At 34.6% G+C, this 19,115-nt stretch overlaps 4 protein-coding genes and 1 pseudogene across 9 annotated transcripts; 1 reads left to right on the top strand and 4 right to left on the bottom strand.

Moving 5' to 3' along the window:
* The first annotated feature begins 2,683 nt into the window (after window positions 1–2,683).
* On the top strand, window positions 2,684–7,980 carry LOC146959256 (ABC transporter E family member 2). 6 transcript variants are annotated; one of them, XM_085740812.1, is made up of 13 exons: window positions 2,684–2,782; window positions 2,864–2,996; window positions 3,081–3,166; window positions 3,260–3,357; window positions 3,447–3,564; window positions 3,657–3,746; window positions 4,365–4,669; window positions 4,788–4,983; window positions 5,614–5,799; window positions 5,877–6,149; window positions 6,820–7,065; window positions 7,211–7,355; window positions 7,443–7,980. In XM_085740812.1, the coding sequence occupies exons 2-12, from the start codon at window positions 2,894–2,896 to the stop codon at window positions 7,328–7,330; spliced, it is 1,821 nt and encodes a 606-aa protein (XP_085596938.1). In that variant the 5' UTR covers window positions 2,684–2,782; window positions 2,864–2,893; the 3' UTR covers window positions 7,331–7,355; window positions 7,443–7,980. The 6 variants fall into 6 exon arrangements, with proteins under 6 accessions (XP_085596938.1, XP_085596940.1, XP_085596943.1 ...); XM_085740814.1 differs by having other exon boundaries at window positions 7,211–7,347; XM_085740817.1 differs by having other exon boundaries at window positions 7,211–7,343.
* A 1,361-nt stretch (window positions 7,981–9,341) lies between these two features.
* Window positions 9,342–12,181, bottom strand: LOC146959257 (protein unc-13 homolog). Its single transcript, XM_085753346.1, has 5 exons — window positions 11,843–12,181; window positions 11,305–11,564; window positions 10,914–11,090; window positions 10,101–10,821; window positions 9,342–9,981 (listed from the first exon to the last, which is right to left on the bottom strand). Exons 1-3 carry the CDS (start codon window positions 12,179–12,181, stop codon window positions 10,985–10,987), a joined length of 705 nt encoding a protein of 234 aa, XP_085609472.1. The 3' UTR covers window positions 9,342–9,981; window positions 10,101–10,821; window positions 10,914–10,984.
* Window positions 10,168–10,834, bottom strand: LOC146959258 (uncharacterized; annotated as a pseudogene).
* A 186-nt stretch (window positions 12,182–12,367) lies between the features above and the next one.
* LOC146959259 (putative pentatricopeptide repeat-containing protein At5g08310, mitochondrial) lies at window positions 12,368–15,122 on the bottom strand. Its single transcript, XM_085740793.1, has one exon. It carries the CDS (start codon window positions 14,979–14,981, stop codon window positions 12,504–12,506), a length of 2,478 nt encoding a protein of 825 aa, XP_085596919.1. The 5' UTR covers window positions 14,982–15,122; the 3' UTR covers window positions 12,368–12,503.
* A 1,789-nt stretch (window positions 15,123–16,911) lies between these two features.
* LOC146959260 (Ribosomal L18p/L5e family protein) lies at window positions 16,912–18,890 on the bottom strand. Its single transcript, XM_085740794.1, has 2 exons — window positions 18,758–18,890; window positions 16,912–17,483 (listed from the first exon to the last, which is right to left on the bottom strand). The coding sequence occupies exon 2, from the start codon at window positions 17,479–17,481 to the stop codon at window positions 17,137–17,139; it is 345 nt and encodes a 114-aa protein (XP_085596920.1). The 5' UTR covers window positions 17,482–17,483; window positions 18,758–18,890; the 3' UTR covers window positions 16,912–17,136.
* Between the last annotated feature and the right edge of the window lie 225 nt (window positions 18,891–19,115).

Genomic DNA, 19,115 nt, shown 5'->3' on the forward strand with positions numbered 1-19,115 from the left:
GGTCAGCATTTATTCATCCGAATTCTCTAATCCTGTTGCAATGAAAATAAATTGTTTGATAGCTGTAGCCTTGATTAATAGTGTATTGTAGAGGTATAAAAAATAAGGACATTGGTTCTCTTTGGGATTTTAATTCACAGGTTGAAAAATTACGGGTTAAATATGTTTTTGGTCACTGTAAATATGTCAACTTTTCGTTTTAGTTCTTCTAAAATTTTCCTTCAACTTTTAGTCCCTATAAAATTTTCAATCTTCACTTTTGGTCCCTCATTTAAAGTAAACTCATGTAGAATTCATATTATTTAATAAAATTTTCCAAAAAAATTCAAAATATTATAAGAATCACTCAAAAATAATCAGAATTTTTTAACAAAATGTGAATTTAATATGAATTTTCATATTTTTTACGGTTAAAAATTCATATTTAATTTGTGTTTTGTTAAAAAAATTTAATTTTTTTTAGAATACTTTACACATATTTGCACAATTTCATTAAAAAATACATATTTTATATGGACTAAAAGTCGAAGGAAAATTTTAGAGGGACTAAAACGAAAAGTTGACATATTTACAGAGACTAAAAACATATTTAACCCAAAAATTAAATAAGGACATTGGTTCTCTTTGGGATTTTAATTCACAGGTTGAAAAATTCAAAACCTTCAGAGATAAATTTCTATTTGATTATCGGTCGTAGTAATTTTTGTTTATATTTTCAATTTTACTAGTCTAATAATCCGTGTTAAGCATGGGTTATTTTTGTCATTTTTTTTGAAACGGCAAATCTTATTAAACCATCACTCTTACAAGACACGAAGAGGCGGAGGAAAATAAAGCACAAAGATGCCGCATATTGGCGTAACATCACCCAACACAAACCACCTAAAACCAAAACCGAAAAACGGAGGAAAACCAATAAAGAACAAGCTGCACCGGGCCACTCCAAAATGGCGTAAGCTATGACTCTTAAATCCGAAATGAGTATTACTTTTTCCCACCCTATAGTATTCTCGCGCGCCCTGCGTTTTTTTTCAAAAATGTCCTTGAGGTTTTCGGATTTCATAATCCTGATTGGTGTTTTCCTTTGTTAAAGGGTGAAAAAATGAGTTACGGATTTTTCTGGATTTTGTAATCCGGAAATCTCAAAAAATAGGGCGCGTTACATGATTTTTTCGGATTACATAATCCGAAAACCCCCTAAACACCCTTATTTTCATGGTACTGATGCAATCCGGATTACGTAATCCAGACAGCACCATCACCAATTCTTGTGTAAACAGAGGGTGTGATGGCTGGAGCTAAGGCATCTGTTGTTGCTACTATTGCCACTGCCATTCCAACTGTAACCACTCCTTCCATCTATTTAATTTTCTTTGCTTCATACTTCCATCCATTATAAGAAATATACTTTTGACATGTAGCTGGAATTATATATGTTTGATGTGCAGCTGGCTAGTGTAAGGGTGCTACCTTGGGCAAGAGCAAACCTGAATCCCACTGCTCAAGCACTCATAATTTTTACAGGTTAGCTGACTCATTCTTGTTGCCACAACACTGATCAATTGAGTTTTATGTACTAGTCATCACATATGTACTTATAATTAAAGAATGGATTGCATTTTCATAGTGAGAGAGCACTACATATGTACCCGTCAATCATATTATATGAATGCAAATTAGTAATCATTACATGAGCAAAACCCATCCTTAAAATGGTGAAAACGGTTTCTATCTCTTAATTTTTTCATGGTGCTGATGCAATCCGAATTACATAATCCGGACTGCAAATGGGCATATTTGAAAATTTTACAGGGTGCGCGAGAAATCAACAGGGTGGGAAAAGTAATACTCATCCAAAATAGGTTCTGAAATTCAATCCCACAGCTAAGCCGCACAATGGCCCAAAGAAAACCCCTATTGAGTTAAATATGAATGCTAACCATTGGTGAATGCTAGAACCATTGGTGAAATATGACCCCTATTGTTTTATTTTTTTAATTAAAATTGTAAGGGTAGTGTTAACTTGTGCCCTTAGGGCACATGTTAAGAAACTCAAAAGAAGAAATATTCTTTGAAATTGCGTGCATTCAACTCATTAAAAAGTTAAAAATTAAATATAATGCACATCTTCCAATAAACCATTTCCATATTTGATTCATTAACTTGTGCCTTGAGGGCACAAGTTAACATTTCCCAAATTGTAAATATTTCTTTTTGCTATGCGCCACGTGGCATGTAATGATTGGGCCATGTGGCACTCAGTTAATTTTAACTTTTTTTTAACGGCTAACTAACGGCAAGGACTAAAACCAATTTTTTTATAAAGTGCAAGGACTAAAACCAAATAAAAAAAAGCGCAAGGACCAAACCCAAAAAATAGTGTAACTGCAGGGACTAATGACACATTTAAGCCAAGAAAAAAAACCTTGTACTCCATTGTATTTTTTTTGGTAGTGGCCGGGATTTGAACCTCGGACCTTGTATTTTTTTTGGTAGTGGCCGGGATTTGAACCTCGGACCTTATATATATTATGCATTGTCTATATCAATTGAGATAAGCTCCACGAGGACTTGTTCTCCATTGTATAATAATACCGTGAATTGCTCAAAAAATAAATAAAAATAATACCGTGAAAAAATAAATAAAAAACATTAAACGCTCGAATCTTGTTCGTTTCACTCCGTCTAAATATCAAACCCTAAATTCCTTTCCATCCCTCTAAAAAGAACAACCCTAATCCCCCAACTCTCCCATTTCCTCAAACGACCCATTCTCTATTCGGTAAGCTCTTCAATTTCGCATTCTCCCTCAATTCAATTCGATTCCATTCCATTCAGTTTCTGATTGTAATTTGGGATTTAGGTTTTTTTGTTTTGCGTCGCAGTTGTCAACATGTCGGATCGATTGACACGTATTGCCATCGTTAGCAACGACAGATGCAAACCCAAAAAGTGTCGTCAAGAATGTAAGAAGAGTTGTCCTGTCGTCAGAACCGGTAAGTAACATCACAGCCCTTTTTTTTCAGATTTCATTTTCATTCTGTTAATTAATCAATCAATTTAATATAATTTAATTATAGGAAGATTATGTGTTGAGGTTACTTCTGCGTCGAAGATTGCTTACATATCTGAGGAATTGTGTATTGGATGCGGCATCTGTGTTAAGGTATCATTCACTTTTTTAATGATGCTCGCTTTTGTGTCTGTTCATATCTTTGAGTGTTAATAATGGGTTTATGTGATGATGATATTGCTGTAGAAATGTCCTTTTGAAGCTATCCAAATTATCAACTTGCCGAAGGATTTGGACAAAGATACCACTCATAGATACGGTCCTAATACTTTTAAGCTACACAGGTTTGTGTGCGGTGTTGCGTTTTCGACTTATGTATTTATGCTTTGCTTGTTAATCAATAGAAGAATTGTAATTGTAATTATAATTGCAGGTTGCCGGTTCCCAGGCCCGGGCAAGTGCTTGGTTTGGTTGGGACAAATGGAATTGGGAAGTCGACTGCACTTAAGGTTTTGGCTGGAAAATTGAAGCCCAACTTGGGTCGTTTCACAGTAAGAACCAATATTAGCCTTTTTTTTAGTTGCGGATAGACATGATTTGAGGTTTCTTTGTATTCATTTTTTATTTTTCTTTCCATTTGCAGGAACCCCCTGATTGGCAGGAAATTTTGACCCATTTTCGAGGATCTGAATTGCAGAATTACTTCACTCGCATTCTAGAGGATGATTTGAAGGTGATGTTTATGTCCTTATTCAATATCGTTAGCAATATCATCAAAGTACTACAACAATACAATTTTGAAAGCCTTCTAATATAGAATATAAGAATTGTTTGAAAGCGTTATGTTGGAATTTCCGCCTTCTTTGTGGTTCGCCCTTAGCTGCCTAATTGCGGCATTTGGGTTGCCTTCATTGCAGCCTCCAACACATTCATTGTGTTGGGTGTGAAAGGGGTGGATTTAGTCCCACATTTCCTAGAGATATGCCACGTGTAGTTTTTATATAGCATGGGCAGCCTTCGCTTTAAAAGTAAAAGGTTGAGTTAAGCTCAACCCAAAGATTTAATTTAAGACATTATATTCCATCACTAGTTATATATGATTTCATGTTTCAGCACTGATCCTTCACTAGAATTAAACGTAGCATTCATTACAATAATATACGTTACATGATAGCCCAACAGTCTAACATTAATTGTGCTTAAAATTTTCTGAATGTTCATTCATTTAAATTTAAATCGACCTGTTTTTGAAATTTGTATTGTGATAATAGTGTATCATTGATTTTTTTTTTTTTTTGCCTTTTCCTTCTGGCCTCTAATCATGTTTATTTCAATATACGTTATAATACAGGCTATCATCAAGCCTCAGTATGTTGACCACATTCCAAAAGCTGTGCAAGGGAATGTGGGGCAGGTGCTAGACCAAAAAAATGAGAGAGACATGAAGGAAAGGCTTTGTGCTGATCTTGAGCTTAATCAAGTTATAGATCGTAATGTTGGTGATCTTTCAGGGGGTGAGCTCCAAAGGTTTGCCATTGCGGTTGTTGCCATCCAAAATGCTGAGATATACATGTTTGATGAACCTTCCAGTTATCTGGATGTGAAACAGAGGCTGAAAGCTGCCCAAGTTGTTCGGTCATTGCTCAGGCCTAATAGGTTTGTTTAATTTCCTCTTTAGTTTCTGCTTTATATATTGTTGATATCACTGTGAAATGTCATTGATTTTTGTCGGGATAAATCTTTATTTTATTTGAATTCCTCTTTATTTTTTCAGCTATGTAATTGTTGTCGAGCACGATCTTAGTGTTTTGGACTACTTATCAGACTTTATTTGCTGTTTATATGGCAAACCTGGTGCATATGGTGTTGTAACACTTCCTTTCTCAGTCAGAGAAGGAATTAATATCTTCTTGTCCGGCTTTGTTCCAACAGAAAATCTTAGGTTTCGTGAGGTTTCTCTTACTTTCAAGGTATATATAATCTATCTCCTACGTCTCATTTACGGAAATATAAAGGCAATTTGAGTGGGGAAAATGAATAGCGCAACACTGAGATTGATTGAATGGTGTTTGTGAATATATTTGGTTTCTGAATATATTCAGTAAAGTTTCCCGCATTTAAACAAACACATCATCCTTTTGTGTTGCATCATTTATATTAGATTAAATTATATTGCCATTAAAATAAATATTAAATTATATTTTTAGTCCTTATATTTTGGTTAATTTTTTCATTAGCTCTTTAAGCCCATAATCACTATAGTTTTTATTTAATTATCTAATATCTAAAAGCTTAGATGATGTTCAGGAACTAATTGAGCGATATTATATTTTCACAACATTAATGAATCATGAATGTAAGACGGGTCTACAGGGTAATAAGGACATATAAGCCACTTATTCAAAACGTAATGAAAGAACATACAATGTCATTTGTATTTGACCTTCATTTTATGTTCATTCTTTCTGCACCTTGAAATAAAAAATATTCTAATAAATTAGATATCGGTGCTTAATTTTCACTACTGTAAATTTCAGTACTCTATTTTAAATAAAACAAATGAATTTTATCGATTAACCTTGCTCTGATGTTGTATCTAGGTTGCAGAGACTCCACAGGAAACTGCCGAGGAAGCTCAAACTTATGCTCGATACAAATACCCAACCATGACCAAAACTCAAGGCAATTTCAGGCTTCATGTAGTTGAAGGAGAATTTACAGATTCACAGATTATTGTGATGCTGGGTGAGAATGGGACAGGAAAGACGACCTTCATTCGTATGCTGGTATTCTTCTAGTCTTTTATTTCTTTTTCCAACTGCATAGTTCTTCATATATTTATTCACCTTCTCCTTTTATTCAGGCCGGTTTGTTGAAACCTGACACTATAGAAGGTGGATCTGATGTAGAGATGCCTGAGTTCAACGTATCATACAAACCTCAGAAAATTAGCCCAAAGTCCCAATTATCTGTTAGACACTTGCTACATCAAAGAATCCGTGATGCATACACTCACCCCCAGTTTATATCAGATGTGATGAAGCCACTACTTATTGAACAGTTGATGGACCAAGAGGTTCAGAATCTTTCTGGTGGAGAGTTGCAAAGAGTTGCGTTATGCCTTTGTCTTGGAAAGGTATTTTATGTTTCATCCTTGAGATTTTTTTTTTTTGAGGGGGTCCTTGAGATTACTTGTGCACCTTAGTTATTGTGTCTGTCCTGTCTTTTCTTTCCAGTCTACATTCTTGAATACATTCGTAGTTTCTTATATACCAGCGTAATTTAGCTCTTTCAGAGTGATTTACTTTAGATTGGTGACAAAATCAATAGAGTATATCTTATATCTTATGAAATCTATAATTTGCTATGATTTGTTATATATGATCTTCAACTGCTGTTTATTTCCTCTATGGTTGAGACTTGAGATGTTGTACTTCCCACACTAGAGAAGCCAAATCTGTGTTGGTGATGTCGGCTGTATTTTTTTCAAAATATGCAACATAAACTAGTTAAATGCTAAACATGTGTCAATTTTCTTGGAAACTTGGATTTGTTGTGATTGTTCTATTTCTATCTCCTAAATGTATACATTTTATTTCAAACAAAATGTTAATTGAATTCACGATCCATTACTGTTCTACTATAGCAACCTGCAGACATCTATTTGTGATGACGTTGAAGCAAGCTTTTTGGAACTATGCCACTTAGCTTTGTTGTGTGTTTGCTTTTGCTACTTTAGATATCTATTCATTTCAAACTAAACAGCATTTATAGTTTTCTAATTGGTTGCTATTGTCCTACAACAGCCTGCAGACATCTATCTGATAGATGAGCCAAGTGCATATCTTGATTCCGAACAGCGTATTGTTGCTGCAAAAGTCATCAAGAGGTTTATTCTTCATGCAAAGAAAACAGCCTTTATCGTTGAGCACGATTTCATCATGGCAACTTATCTTGCTGACAGAGTTATTGTTTACGAGGGTCAACCTTCAATTGACTGTACTGCAAATTGTCCACAATCATTGCTGACTGGGATGAACCTTTTCTTATCTGTAAGTGTCATTGTTTTTCAATGGTTTCATTAATTCTTTCTGTTTAAAAAATTTAGGGTATCACGAATGTTAAAATTTAAAAATTATGTTGTGCTCTCTGGTGGTACTTGTTTGTATGATATGTCTAATCTAATCACTGTTGCAGCATCTTGATATCACATTTAGAAGAGACCCAACTAATTTCCGCCCAAGGATCAACAAACTTGAATCAACAAAGGACAGAGAGCAAAAGAATGCTGGCTCTTATTATTACCTAGATGACTGAGTTTATACTCAAGGCAGGTTTGTTTGTACGTTTTTTGCATTTGCTATTGCTCTTGGAACAAAACCTACCTTTCACTGCAACTGAAAACTGACTCCGTTTTATTTTGTTGCAGTCTGCTCTTTTGCCAATGCAACAGTGCATCAAATTGAGCCTTTTCCTCGAATCTCAGCTTTAATTGATTTGATGCCTTGCCATAAAAATTGGTCTTTTTCCCGTTGAAGGCATATTTCAACGGATTGAAGAGTCTGCATGTATGCAGGACATATGTTTTTTTTTTTGAGAGAGGGCAGGACATATGTTGGTTGATACATGTTTCTGTAATATTTAATGCTTTTGCTCATGACCATTTTTATTTTATTTTTTGTTGAGGGGATGACCAGTTTTGTTATGCTTTGATGGGTGAATCTGATTAATACTTGGATTTATATCGGTCATGGTTTCACATGATGTTCTTTGAGAGATTCATTACACCAGATTTAGTTTATGGTCATCATCATGGCCTTCATAATTCGATCAGTTGGATATGTAACGAAGTAATACCTTCACTCCCATGTTGATTTTGATAGATGGTTTCTTTTTGGAATATTGCCCTGTTGAGAGGTTTTATATTTTAATGGTTATCATAAAATAATAAAATATTTTTGCTGAAATTGCAGCTGGCTGTTTAATGTGACTATTTAGAAGCATTATTATATTATATTCATTGCCTTGTAATGTATTTTACGAAATGGGTGCTAAATGATTATTACTAGGAATCAAAAGTTTATTTTCGGGTAAATGATTTAACAAGCAGCACTAGACATATGAATTTATAACAATTATTAAGTGTTCGCGTATAGGTTACTTCAAACGATTTCTGCGAATGTCACAGTTATTAGTATCATTTTTGGAGTAATGTAAATATTCTTGTTTTGCGGCTATATAAAATTATGGGTTAATTATGTTTCTAGTCCCTATAAAATAGCGACCTTGTAAGTTTAGTCCTTACTTAATTTTAATAGCATTTTTAGTCCCTATAAAAAAAATTTACTTATAATTTTAGTCCCTGCTAAAACAAAGTTTGATTAATTATCCTTAAACTCTTAAATTTTTGAACGATTTTTTTGAGACAAGATTAGAACACTGTAAAAGGTTCGTTTACTAAAATTTAGAATTTTCAGACATGAAATGAATTAAATATGAATTTTTTAAAACGACAAAAGTTAAAGAAAAAGTAATAAAATCTGGATGTAGAAATCAAATTTTGCGATAATTTTTTGCGGAGGAACTTTTAGTAATGTTCTAAACATGTCTGCAAAAAATTGTTCAAAAATTTAAGAGTTTAAGCATAAATTAAGCAAATTTGAATTGAGTAGGGACTAATACTCAGGGCAAAAAAACAAAATTAGGGACTAAAAATACTATTAAAATTAAGTAAGGACTAAACTTACAAGGTCGCTATTTTATAGGGACTAGAAACATAATTAACCCTAAAATTATTGTCTAAAGTATAAGAAGTTTGATTAACTAAACTGAATAAAATAAAAGGATAAATATGTTTTTGATCCCTATAAATATGTTAACTTTTTGTTTTAGTTCCACTAAATATTTTTTTCAACTTTTAGTCCCTCAGAAAAATTTCATCTTCAGTTTTGGTCCATTTTTTAAAATAAACTCATACGTAGAATTAATATTTTTGAATAAAATTTTGGTGAAAAATGCTTAATATTATAACAATCTTTCCCAAAAAAAATTAGATTTTTCTTTTGGTAGTGTTAAAGTGAGAATTTTTTAACAAAACATGAATTTAATATGAATTTTTATATTTTTTAAGGTTAAAAATTCGAATTTAATTTTTTTGTTAAAAAAAATATATTTTTTGAAATTGTTTTTAGAATATTTTACACATTTTTGCACAATTTCATTAAAAAATACAAATATTAAATTAAAAATAGGGACCAAAAGTAGTGATTGAAAATTTATAGGGACTTAGAGACCAAAAATATAAAATTATTTATAGGAACCAAAAATATATTTAACTCAACATGCTTTTTATTTTGAACTTTCTAGTAACTAGTTTAGCAGATTAGCAATTTTATCAGGCAGAAAAATTTAAGAGCATAACAAATCCAAGGAAACTACTAAAGAATGTAAGAATATACTAGTTGACTAAGACATTTATTCTAAAGGGTCGTGCTATTTCCCTGTTTAAAATCTTCAATGAGTCGTTGGAGGCGGCACTGTCATGAGCATGTCAACCTGTACAAGTATTGTCTTCTCCAAGGGTGTGATTAAAGAATAATAAACTTCAGTCCAAACCCAAATGATGTCGGATATAATTAACCAGAGGAGAATATGGGTGATAAGGAGGAAACCAATTTCTCTAACCAAGTTAAGTGCACTTAGAGTCAAACTGTCAAACTCAATTTTAACTAATATTCTCATAACCCACATATTTGTCTTAACTAAAAGTGTTTAGTTGTTTGGACAAAACCGAACCAACCCGCAATCCAAACAAATCCGTAATATTTGGTCTGGACAACTTTCTTAATCCGGTCCAAATACAAACCAACCCGTACAAATCCAATCATGTACGGTTCGGGTATCAGATTTAAACAATTGAACCTGCAGGCACGTGTGTGAGACCCATTCAAACTGTTGTATCTTTTAACCTATTATTTTGTTTTGGTCTGGTGCTTCTCTTATTCGATCATGTTCTGCTTCTCATATTATATGTAGGTTTCAAGTGATAGCTACATAATTTTGCATTCAAACTGTTGTATCTTTTAACCTATTATTTTGTTTTGGTCTGGTGCTTCTCTTATTCGATCATGTTCTGCTTCTCATATTATATGTAGGTTTCAAGTGATAGCTACATAATTTTGCATAACTGTGATGGTCTGAGACTTCGGTTCCTTTTTGTTTCGAGTGATAGCTGCATAATTTTGCAGTGTTGTTGCCGTCAAAGATACGTTTCATTTATATCAGGTAGGATAATTACGTGTTCTAACTTTATCGTGCTTTGTTGATGATATGATCTCTTAAGTATTGCTCCACCTCATGAAGGAAAGGCTCAATCCTGGCGAATGAAGCTTCTCCAACATATAGGCCATCCAGAGAACGTGACAGATCTTGGAAAACAACTTTGTACGCTATACATTCGCGGAGTTGACGGATACCTTCCACTGCAGCCGCTGTGGAAAACTTGAAGCTCGCCCCATTTGCTATATCATCCTCGTTGGTGGAATTAGAACTGTTAAGATTGACAATTATCCTCTTTTTCAAAACCTCGAAATCCATGCCAATACGCTGCACACAGATGGGGTGCATTGAATGAGGAGATCAGATGGGGTGCATTGAATGAGCAAAATCTCCGTATGTGGTTCTAACAAGGGCTTTCTGCCTCTAAGTCATTTCTGGCTTTTCTTTTTTCTGAAATACACCACGGAATTTTCCTTTTGTTGAATGCCTAGTCAATGGAGGCATAGTCGGGATGAATGTATTACGGTTCCCTGCACAGACCATATGAAGCGAAAAACCTGGTCACACGTGGAATGAATAACTAGTCTGGTAAATAAAAAATGCTAATGCAGTGAATATATACCGCAGCCAGATTTTGCTTTCACAATGTATTGTTGGATAGATTTGTCAAGACCAGATATCAAGGAAGTAAAACTACGTGCATGGATACGGGCAAAAAGCTTCCAACGTGTCACTGTCATCCATAAAACAGAACTGCCAAAGGAGCAAAGCCTTCTTCATTTGTCTGTGGATTCCATGTCTGTAGGAAACAATGCAAATGTTAAAAACATAAAGCAACTTTTTAAATTGCCAACAACCACGTTCTTGTGCAGTAATATCAAGTAATTGTAGTATTTGACAATGTCATAAATCATCGAAAAGGGAAAAAGAAAGAAAAAAAAGAGAGAAATGATTTGTTTAGTTTGAAAAAGAAAGTAACTTGATTAGATTATGAGCAGCAAGATTTGACATACCTCTTGTTGAAAATTCTGTCAACCAATTCCGCCAGTCTAACCGCTCTGATATTTATCCACGACTTACCAAAATTAGCAATTGTAGCTTCAGCCTCATAAGGTTGGATCTCCATTATAGTGGATTTTCCATTGTCTTCACTGTCAACAGAATCTCCCAGTGGTATCTGCACCAGTTCTTTCTCCCACATGTCAGCAGCCATCAGCACTTCTATAGCATCAGGTGTTAGCTTGTTGACGCCTTTAACATACTCCCTCCGGTCCTTTTTACAAGAGACAAATGGGTCAACTAAAGTTGATGTATTTGATTCAAAATATAGACCAAATACATCAACTTTAGTTGACCCATTTATCTCTTGTAAAAAGGACTGGAGGGAGTATTTGTTTAACTCATTTCATAACACACACACGTGAAGGGTAGCAACCGCAACACCAGCTGAAAGAGGATGCCATCTCTTCAGTTTGGGACTAATGTCTCGTGCAAGGACACAGAATGGGAAAATCTTTATTCTGTTTTCTAGATAGATGCTTGCTAGGTTACATTTTCTCCAACTCCTGCCTTAAAATAGATCCAAAGGTTCATTGGAAGCCCATCAACCCAATGACATGTCTCAGGAAGTGACCCGTCAAATGATCTGCAAGAAAGAGACATAACAACACTCCGGAGGGTTTGCAAATCCACATGTTTCTCAAGGGCTTCAAAGAGTATGCGCCAGAGTTTCTGTGCAGAAGTGTCTGCCTTATTTAATGGAAGGTGTTGATGCAAAAGGAGTCCTGCTTCGAGAACCTTCAAATTTCTTCTCAACCTAGCATCATACGCTTGTTGACTGGGAAAATCTGAATTCTTGAACAGTTGTATAAGCTCTAACGGAAGAACCATCGACTCCATGCTTCTTCTGAGCTATTTTAATTTTCTTGAACGAAGACCGAGTAAGGTATCATTAGTGACTAAGCGTATGTAAGGAGTTGAATTAACGGGTTGAAATTTTTAGATTTTGGTCCACATTTTTTAATCCCAATCATAAAGAATGAATGGAGTGTATAAAATATATCCAACTTAATAATATTCAACAAACAAGCAATAAAACAAAAATGGAATAAAGATTTGTTTCTCTACATTTCTTCCTGTGCCAAACCCATCAATTTGATCTGTAATATTAACTTACTCTAGCAATGTCAAAAAAATTGTTGACTCCCTTTGATTAATCTTTTACTTCCAACAGTTCACAATGCATTGGAATCTTTCCCTCTTGAATTAGAACTTCGATGCCTGAGGATGTTCTGTCATCCTTACAGAACTTGAGTATTGCATCTACTACAGTAGGGTAATTTTTATCAAGGGGTTTTGGAAAAAATCCTAAATCAACCATTTCTCTGAAAATCTCAAATGCAGATGTCAAATTCAGATCAGACAGATATGCACTTAGCAATGCAACATAGATGAAGGAGTCGGGTTTCATTTCTTTCTGCTGCATCTCGCGTAAATAACACAAGGCTTCGGTTGGCCGACAACATTTGCAAAGACCATAAATAAGTGCCATGAAAGTGATTCGATTCGGAGGGCAACCTTTTTTCTCCATCTCCTTAAAGAGCAAGATAGCATCATCAGGCCTTTCTTCTTTGCAAAACCCATCCACCAAAGTTGTGTATGTAACGACATTAGGCACCTTGTCTTCTTCGGTCATTCTGAAAAGAAGCGCCATAGCCTTATCGACATTACCATTTTTGCACCAACAATCAATAAACAGATTGTAGGTAACAACTGAGGGAGAAAGACCCCTCTCAACAAGCTCATGAAACAAATTTTCAGCCTCAGTGAATCTGTTGACTTTGCATAGCCCTCTTATCAACACGTTAAAACAAACCACATCCGGACAGTGGCCACGAGACCACAAGTCTTTGAATATTTTCGTTGCATGATCCACTTCTTGAATGTTAACCAAGCCGCCTATTGCTGCGGAATAAGAAACTATATCAGGAAGGAAGCCTTGCTGAACCATGTTATCGAGAAACTCACATGCTTCTATCACCCTTCCGTGATCACATAGCTCTTTCACAAGAAGGGTGGTATGTTTTATCCATGGTCCATGCCCACATGCACCCATCTCCTTTAACATAACGTACGTTGCCGAGACATCCTTTCTTTTACACAGACATCCATAAATGGAGTTGTAAGTGAAATGAGTTGGTTCAATTCCCAATTCTTTCATCTCTCTCAAAATCTCATAGCTCTCCTCCAATCTATTGGATTTGCAGAGACTATCAATCAGATTGTTGTAAATCAAAATAGTTGGTTTATCAACAAATCGGCGCATATCATTAAAGAGGCTCAAGGCAAGGTCCAACTGATCATTTTTTAGTAAGCCATCGATCACAATACTAAAGGAAGTGATATTTGGGAAAACCAATCTCTTGACGGCCTTGAAGAAAGCATCCATCCGGTTTTCTCCATCATCAGTACTAGATTTGCTTTGAATCATCATTCGAATAAGGCGATAAGCTTCATCCATCAACCCATCATTCACATAACAAGTCAAAAGGGCATTGTAAATCAAAACAAGAGTTTGTTCATCCTCTTCCCCTTCAGGAATTTCTTCTAGTAACCTGGAAACCATACTTTTACTATCTGAAAAACATGATATCAATTTAGTTAAGATTCCAACATCCGGCCTAACCCCAAATTCCTTCATCTCGGAAAACAAGCTAAAAGCCCTGTCAGTATCCTTATTCTTGCAGAGTCCTCCAATGAGAACATCATACAAAGAAACATCAGGAGTGAAACTATCCTCCCGGCGCATTTTATCAAACAGCTGAAGTGCCTTATCAACCCGCAATTCCTTGACAAACCCATGAATCAAAACACAAAAAGTCTTCTCACTAAGTCTCATTCCACATTCACCCATCCTCTCCACCAACTCAAAAGCCTTATCAACCTCACCCGATTTAGAAAAACATAATGCCATCATAGAACAAACACGTTCATCAACCCAACCTTTCTCCTCCATTTCGTTATAAACACTCAACGCCTGATCAAATCTCCTAGCATTGCAATACGTAACAACAACTGGCGTAAGCGTATACTTATCAAACTCCCAACCAAAACCCTTCATCTCATTCAACCTCATCTCCATCAAATCAACCAACCCCCGTTTCGAAATAACTTCCAACAAAGCATTGTAACAATAACGATCAGGAACTAAAAGTCCCTTCATCGACATTTCATCAAACAGTTGGTTTGCTTGATGAACAAGGCGAAGATTACCGAGGCATCTAAGGAAAAAGGAAAAAGCGCCAGGTGTGAATGAACATGAGGAGTTAGGGAGATGTTTGGCGAGGTGAATGAGAGATTGAGTTTGGTGGGAACGTGAGAAGATAGAAGCAATGGCGTTGAAGGTGAATGAAGTGTGGTGATAATGGTGTTGATTGGAAGCCCAATAGAAGAAGGTTTGAGCGACGCGCCAACTGCGGAGGCGCGTGAGAACGGACTCGACCAGATGAGGGGTGAGTTCAGGTGCGAAGTTGGTGAGTTCAGGTGCGGTGGGTCCTTTGGTAGTGAAGATGGAGACAAGTGTATCTGTGAGTGTGTGAGAAGAAGAAGAAGAAGAAGAAGAAGAACGGAGTTTGAATACGTTGATTTTGACTACCATGAAAGAGATACGAGACCTTGGAATGAATTTCATCGATTCCTCCTTTCGTATAACAAGCAGAGGAGAGAGGAGGAGTGAGAACAAAAGAAGGAAAAACGATCACATGAAAGTTTTGTTTAGTTGATAGTAATAGTTATTGAAAACTTTCTATACAAACACGTAATGGAAGAGCTGCTCTTCAAACCTGCTCATTGATGGTATATTGCTTGTTCAAAACAACTTTGCAAACACACAGTCAATCAAAACATTTTAAATTATAAAATAAAATAAAATGTGTTTTCAGATGATTTTAATCTTGATTTTGAATGTGTAAATGTAGGGAATGTATAATAAAAAGGTCAAATATGTGTCGAATTTTAAGCTAGATGTTTGTAATAAATTACTTCATTTTTTTATGTAACAAATTGACCAATCAAATCATAAAATTTATGTACCATTGTACTCTTTTCAACAAATTAAGATAAAAAGTGATTGTATTATCCTTAATGTTAACTATTAAGTTGATATGTTCAAATTTACCACTCATAAAACTATGAATAACATAGATATCCATTCACATTTTTCCTCCATTTATGTCTAATGGCGGATAAGAAACTCTTTGCTACAGAAAAAACATTATATTAACTACTTTGATACAAAGATATATTTAAATATTAAAACTTAATAAAAAGAAAAATTCATTTAGCTTATCACTTTTAAATAGAGACAATTTTTAAAGAAATGTTCAATCAACATTAAAGAGAGACAATTTTTAAAGAAATGTTCAATCAACAAAACGTCTCCAATGCCAAATTAAAACATTATTTTCTTAAAAAAAATGTTTCACGTATAAACTCTTTGTAGTATCTAATTTTAATCACAATTTGTAATCTTCATGATACGTTCTAAATTTTAATTATTATAAGCAATTTGTTTGTATTAAGCGAAAGGTACTGGGCACAATCGATAACAACTACTTCTGTTCTCGTTAAAAAAAAAAAAACTAACGTTGAGTATTGCCAATGATTTTTTTATACAAAAACACATCACTAATTTCTTAATGATTATCTCCACAATGCGAGGTAGAATACAATAAAATAAAGGCTTAAATATGTGATTTGTCCCTGCAAATAGGGGTCGCTTAAAATTTCGTCCCTGCGATCGCTAATCCTTTTTTTTTGCCCCTGCAAAGTTTAATTAGTTAAAAATTCGTCCTTTGACCCAGTTAATCACTGCCACGTCAGCAATTTACCAAAAATGTCATGGGAATTGACGAAAATACCCCTGGCTTATTTTTTTCCTTAAAAAAAAATTCAAAATTTTGAAATTAAAATTTTTTTTTTAAATTAAAAAAAAATCTGAAAAAATAATTAAAAATCATAAAAAATTTCGGACAAAAAAATGTTAAAATTAAAACTGAAAAAATTGTAAAAAAAAAATTCGGGAAAAATCTGGGAAAAAAAAATTTTTGAAGGAAAAAAAAAAAAAAAATAAGCCAGGGGTATTTTCGTCAATTCCCATGCCATTTTTGGTAAATTGCTGACGTGGCAGTGATTAACTAGGTCAAAGGACGAATTTTTAACTGATTAAACTTTGCAGGGGCAAAAAAAAAGGATTAGCGATTGCAGGGACGAAATTTTAAGCGACCCCTATTTGCAGGGACGAATAACATATTTAAGCCTAAAATAAAAAACATGATAACCAGGGGAAAAGTGATGCTCTAACTAAACAAAAATACTTGACTTTGAATTAACCCAAATTTATTGTTGAACAGTAAGATTAGATCCACACTTATGGATGATAGATCCAAATCCATTCAAATAAACATTATCTCCAAAACACCATACACTAGTCGGTGGCAGTCAAGCTCTATTATTACCTTACCAATTTGCAACTCTGCAAACCACTTACGCTTGCCACGAAACAATGTTTTAGCATCAGAGGTAGAGGGACACCATGAAACCAAAACAACAATCATCTAATATCTAGTTAAAGTTATTAAATTGAATCTTAGTGAAATATGTTTGATGAGCAACTTGATGGTCTGATGATAAAAAAAAAAAAAAAAAAATTACATGAGCAGCTCAGGTTTAATTGGTGTTTTTATTTCTTACAAAAATAATACAAAACCTTTGATCACTCGTTCGCAGGAGGCAAGGTTCAACAAGGATGATCTCTCATGTACAACAGAACACACAAACATCATGATTCAAAGCAACTTAACACCAGCTTCCCTGAGAGAATCAATAACCGCTTTTACCTTTCCATGGTACCTCTGTTCTCTCTTCAAGTGAACAGAAACAGCAGGAATGTCCTTGAGCGAAAGGCGTTCCGCTAGTAGCTTCCCAATCTTTGCAGCTGCAGCAACATCCCGAGTAGTTTCCAGGCTTGATCTCAAGGCTTTCTCCTGTGAGCTTGCAGAAGAGGCAACGGTAGCAGTTGGAGTGTGGATCACTTGAGCACTCACATACTTATTTGTGAAATGCATCTTAAGAACATAAGGTTTCAGATATTGTGTAAGTCTGGGAGGCCTGACTGGAGGTGGGATAACCATTTCTGTTTTGCAATATAACCAAGAAACGAACAACAATCTTAAAAAATTATCAACTTTCTGTAAATCAAATATGACGCAAAGCATTGCAATGTATCCACAAATTACAAGTTCATTTAATGTTTTAACAACAGGTCATATGCAAATTTCAAAAGATCAATTATACATTCTCCGCTTTCAACATTCCTTGACTGGTAATATGATGCAAAACCACCTAAGATTATGGCCTATGTAGGGCATCTCTTTCAAAATTCTATATATAAAATAGTGATACCAAAATGGACAAACTGTAACTTGCACAGAATATTATATCACCACATAGCAAATTGAAGCATATTCTTCCATTGTAAGATCACATATTAGTAATCCAAGGCTTCCTCTAAACTCAAGCATTTTGTTAGCAATGCATACTTACAAGATTTGCATACCTCATCCTCACACCTCGTTTCTACCAGTATGTCCATTATGTCCTGATCTATAAGAGAAACATAGAACCACTTCTTTATTCTTTTTAAGGGGTCTACTTTCTCAGAACAATCTTATCAACATTATTTAGAAGCAAAAGATAAGTTTTATGGTTGGAGCCATATGCTCGTAATGATAATAATTATAAAGATGTTTCTTTGACCCTAAATTTTCATGAGATTGACTTTCATTTTTGGCTTCTCACTGGTTTTCTAAACATGATTAGTTCAAGGGAATTTCTATCTCTAATATGCAGAAAGATTGGCATATTTGCTACATTCATGTTTTTTCTTGTTCATTATTGTACACAGGTTCGCCTGTATCAGAATATCGTAACATAAATATACATTTAATAACACTTGGAACACCCCAGGAACTTGAAGCCAAAACAGTTAAAAATATACTGAACTGGTTTTTTCAATAGAAAATAATTGATATAGATAAATTTTTCGTTGACTACTTTGATCAAACAGTTGGCGGTATGAAACTATGCCCCGAAACTATCAGTGGATACAGCAAGGGTGGGCATTGTATATCACAGTAAAATATGAGAGGTGAATGATAAATCATAAGAAATGCATTGAAAAAAATTAATTGAATTGATTTAAAAAGGGGATGCTATGTATTGGTTAAACCCTGCTGCATCTTTGAAAAAAGGGGGAAATTCAAACCAAGTCACAGCAATAAAAATAATAAAGAAGAAGATGTAATTGAAAAATGAAAAGAAGTAAATCACAGAAGCGAAAACAGTGACAGTGCTAAAATAACAATTCTAACAAAAATACAAATCTCAGAGCAGAGGGAATGTTCGAACCTGTTTGTGACGGCGAGAAAGGAACGGGATGGGAAGGGAGTGGCTGACCGGAGTGGACGTGACGGCGGCGGAGAATGCACGAGAGAAAGAGCAGTAGGGAAGAGCTACCGAGAAATCTGTTTTGCAGAAAGAAGGTTTCTCATATGAAAAAAAAAAACATTTTATTTTTTTGGACCGGACGGTTTTCCAAAACCTGAACCGGTTCTATGTTTCTCTGGTTTAGATCGGTTCAATTTGGTTTTGATGGTTATTGGGAAAATTACATTTGTCATGTCTTACCTTATTTTTAGATTCGTTTATCTTTTTCGCATTATTTTTGTCTATTTGATCAATTTGCATTTAGATATGTGGTTTTATT

This window comes from Medicago sativa, chromosome 1 (genome assembly GCF_051527215.1).
Source record: "Medicago sativa cultivar Bolivia chromosome 1, Bolivia_mono, whole genome shotgun sequence".
NCBI lineage: Eukaryota > Viridiplantae > Streptophyta > Magnoliopsida > Fabales > Fabaceae > Medicago > Medicago sativa.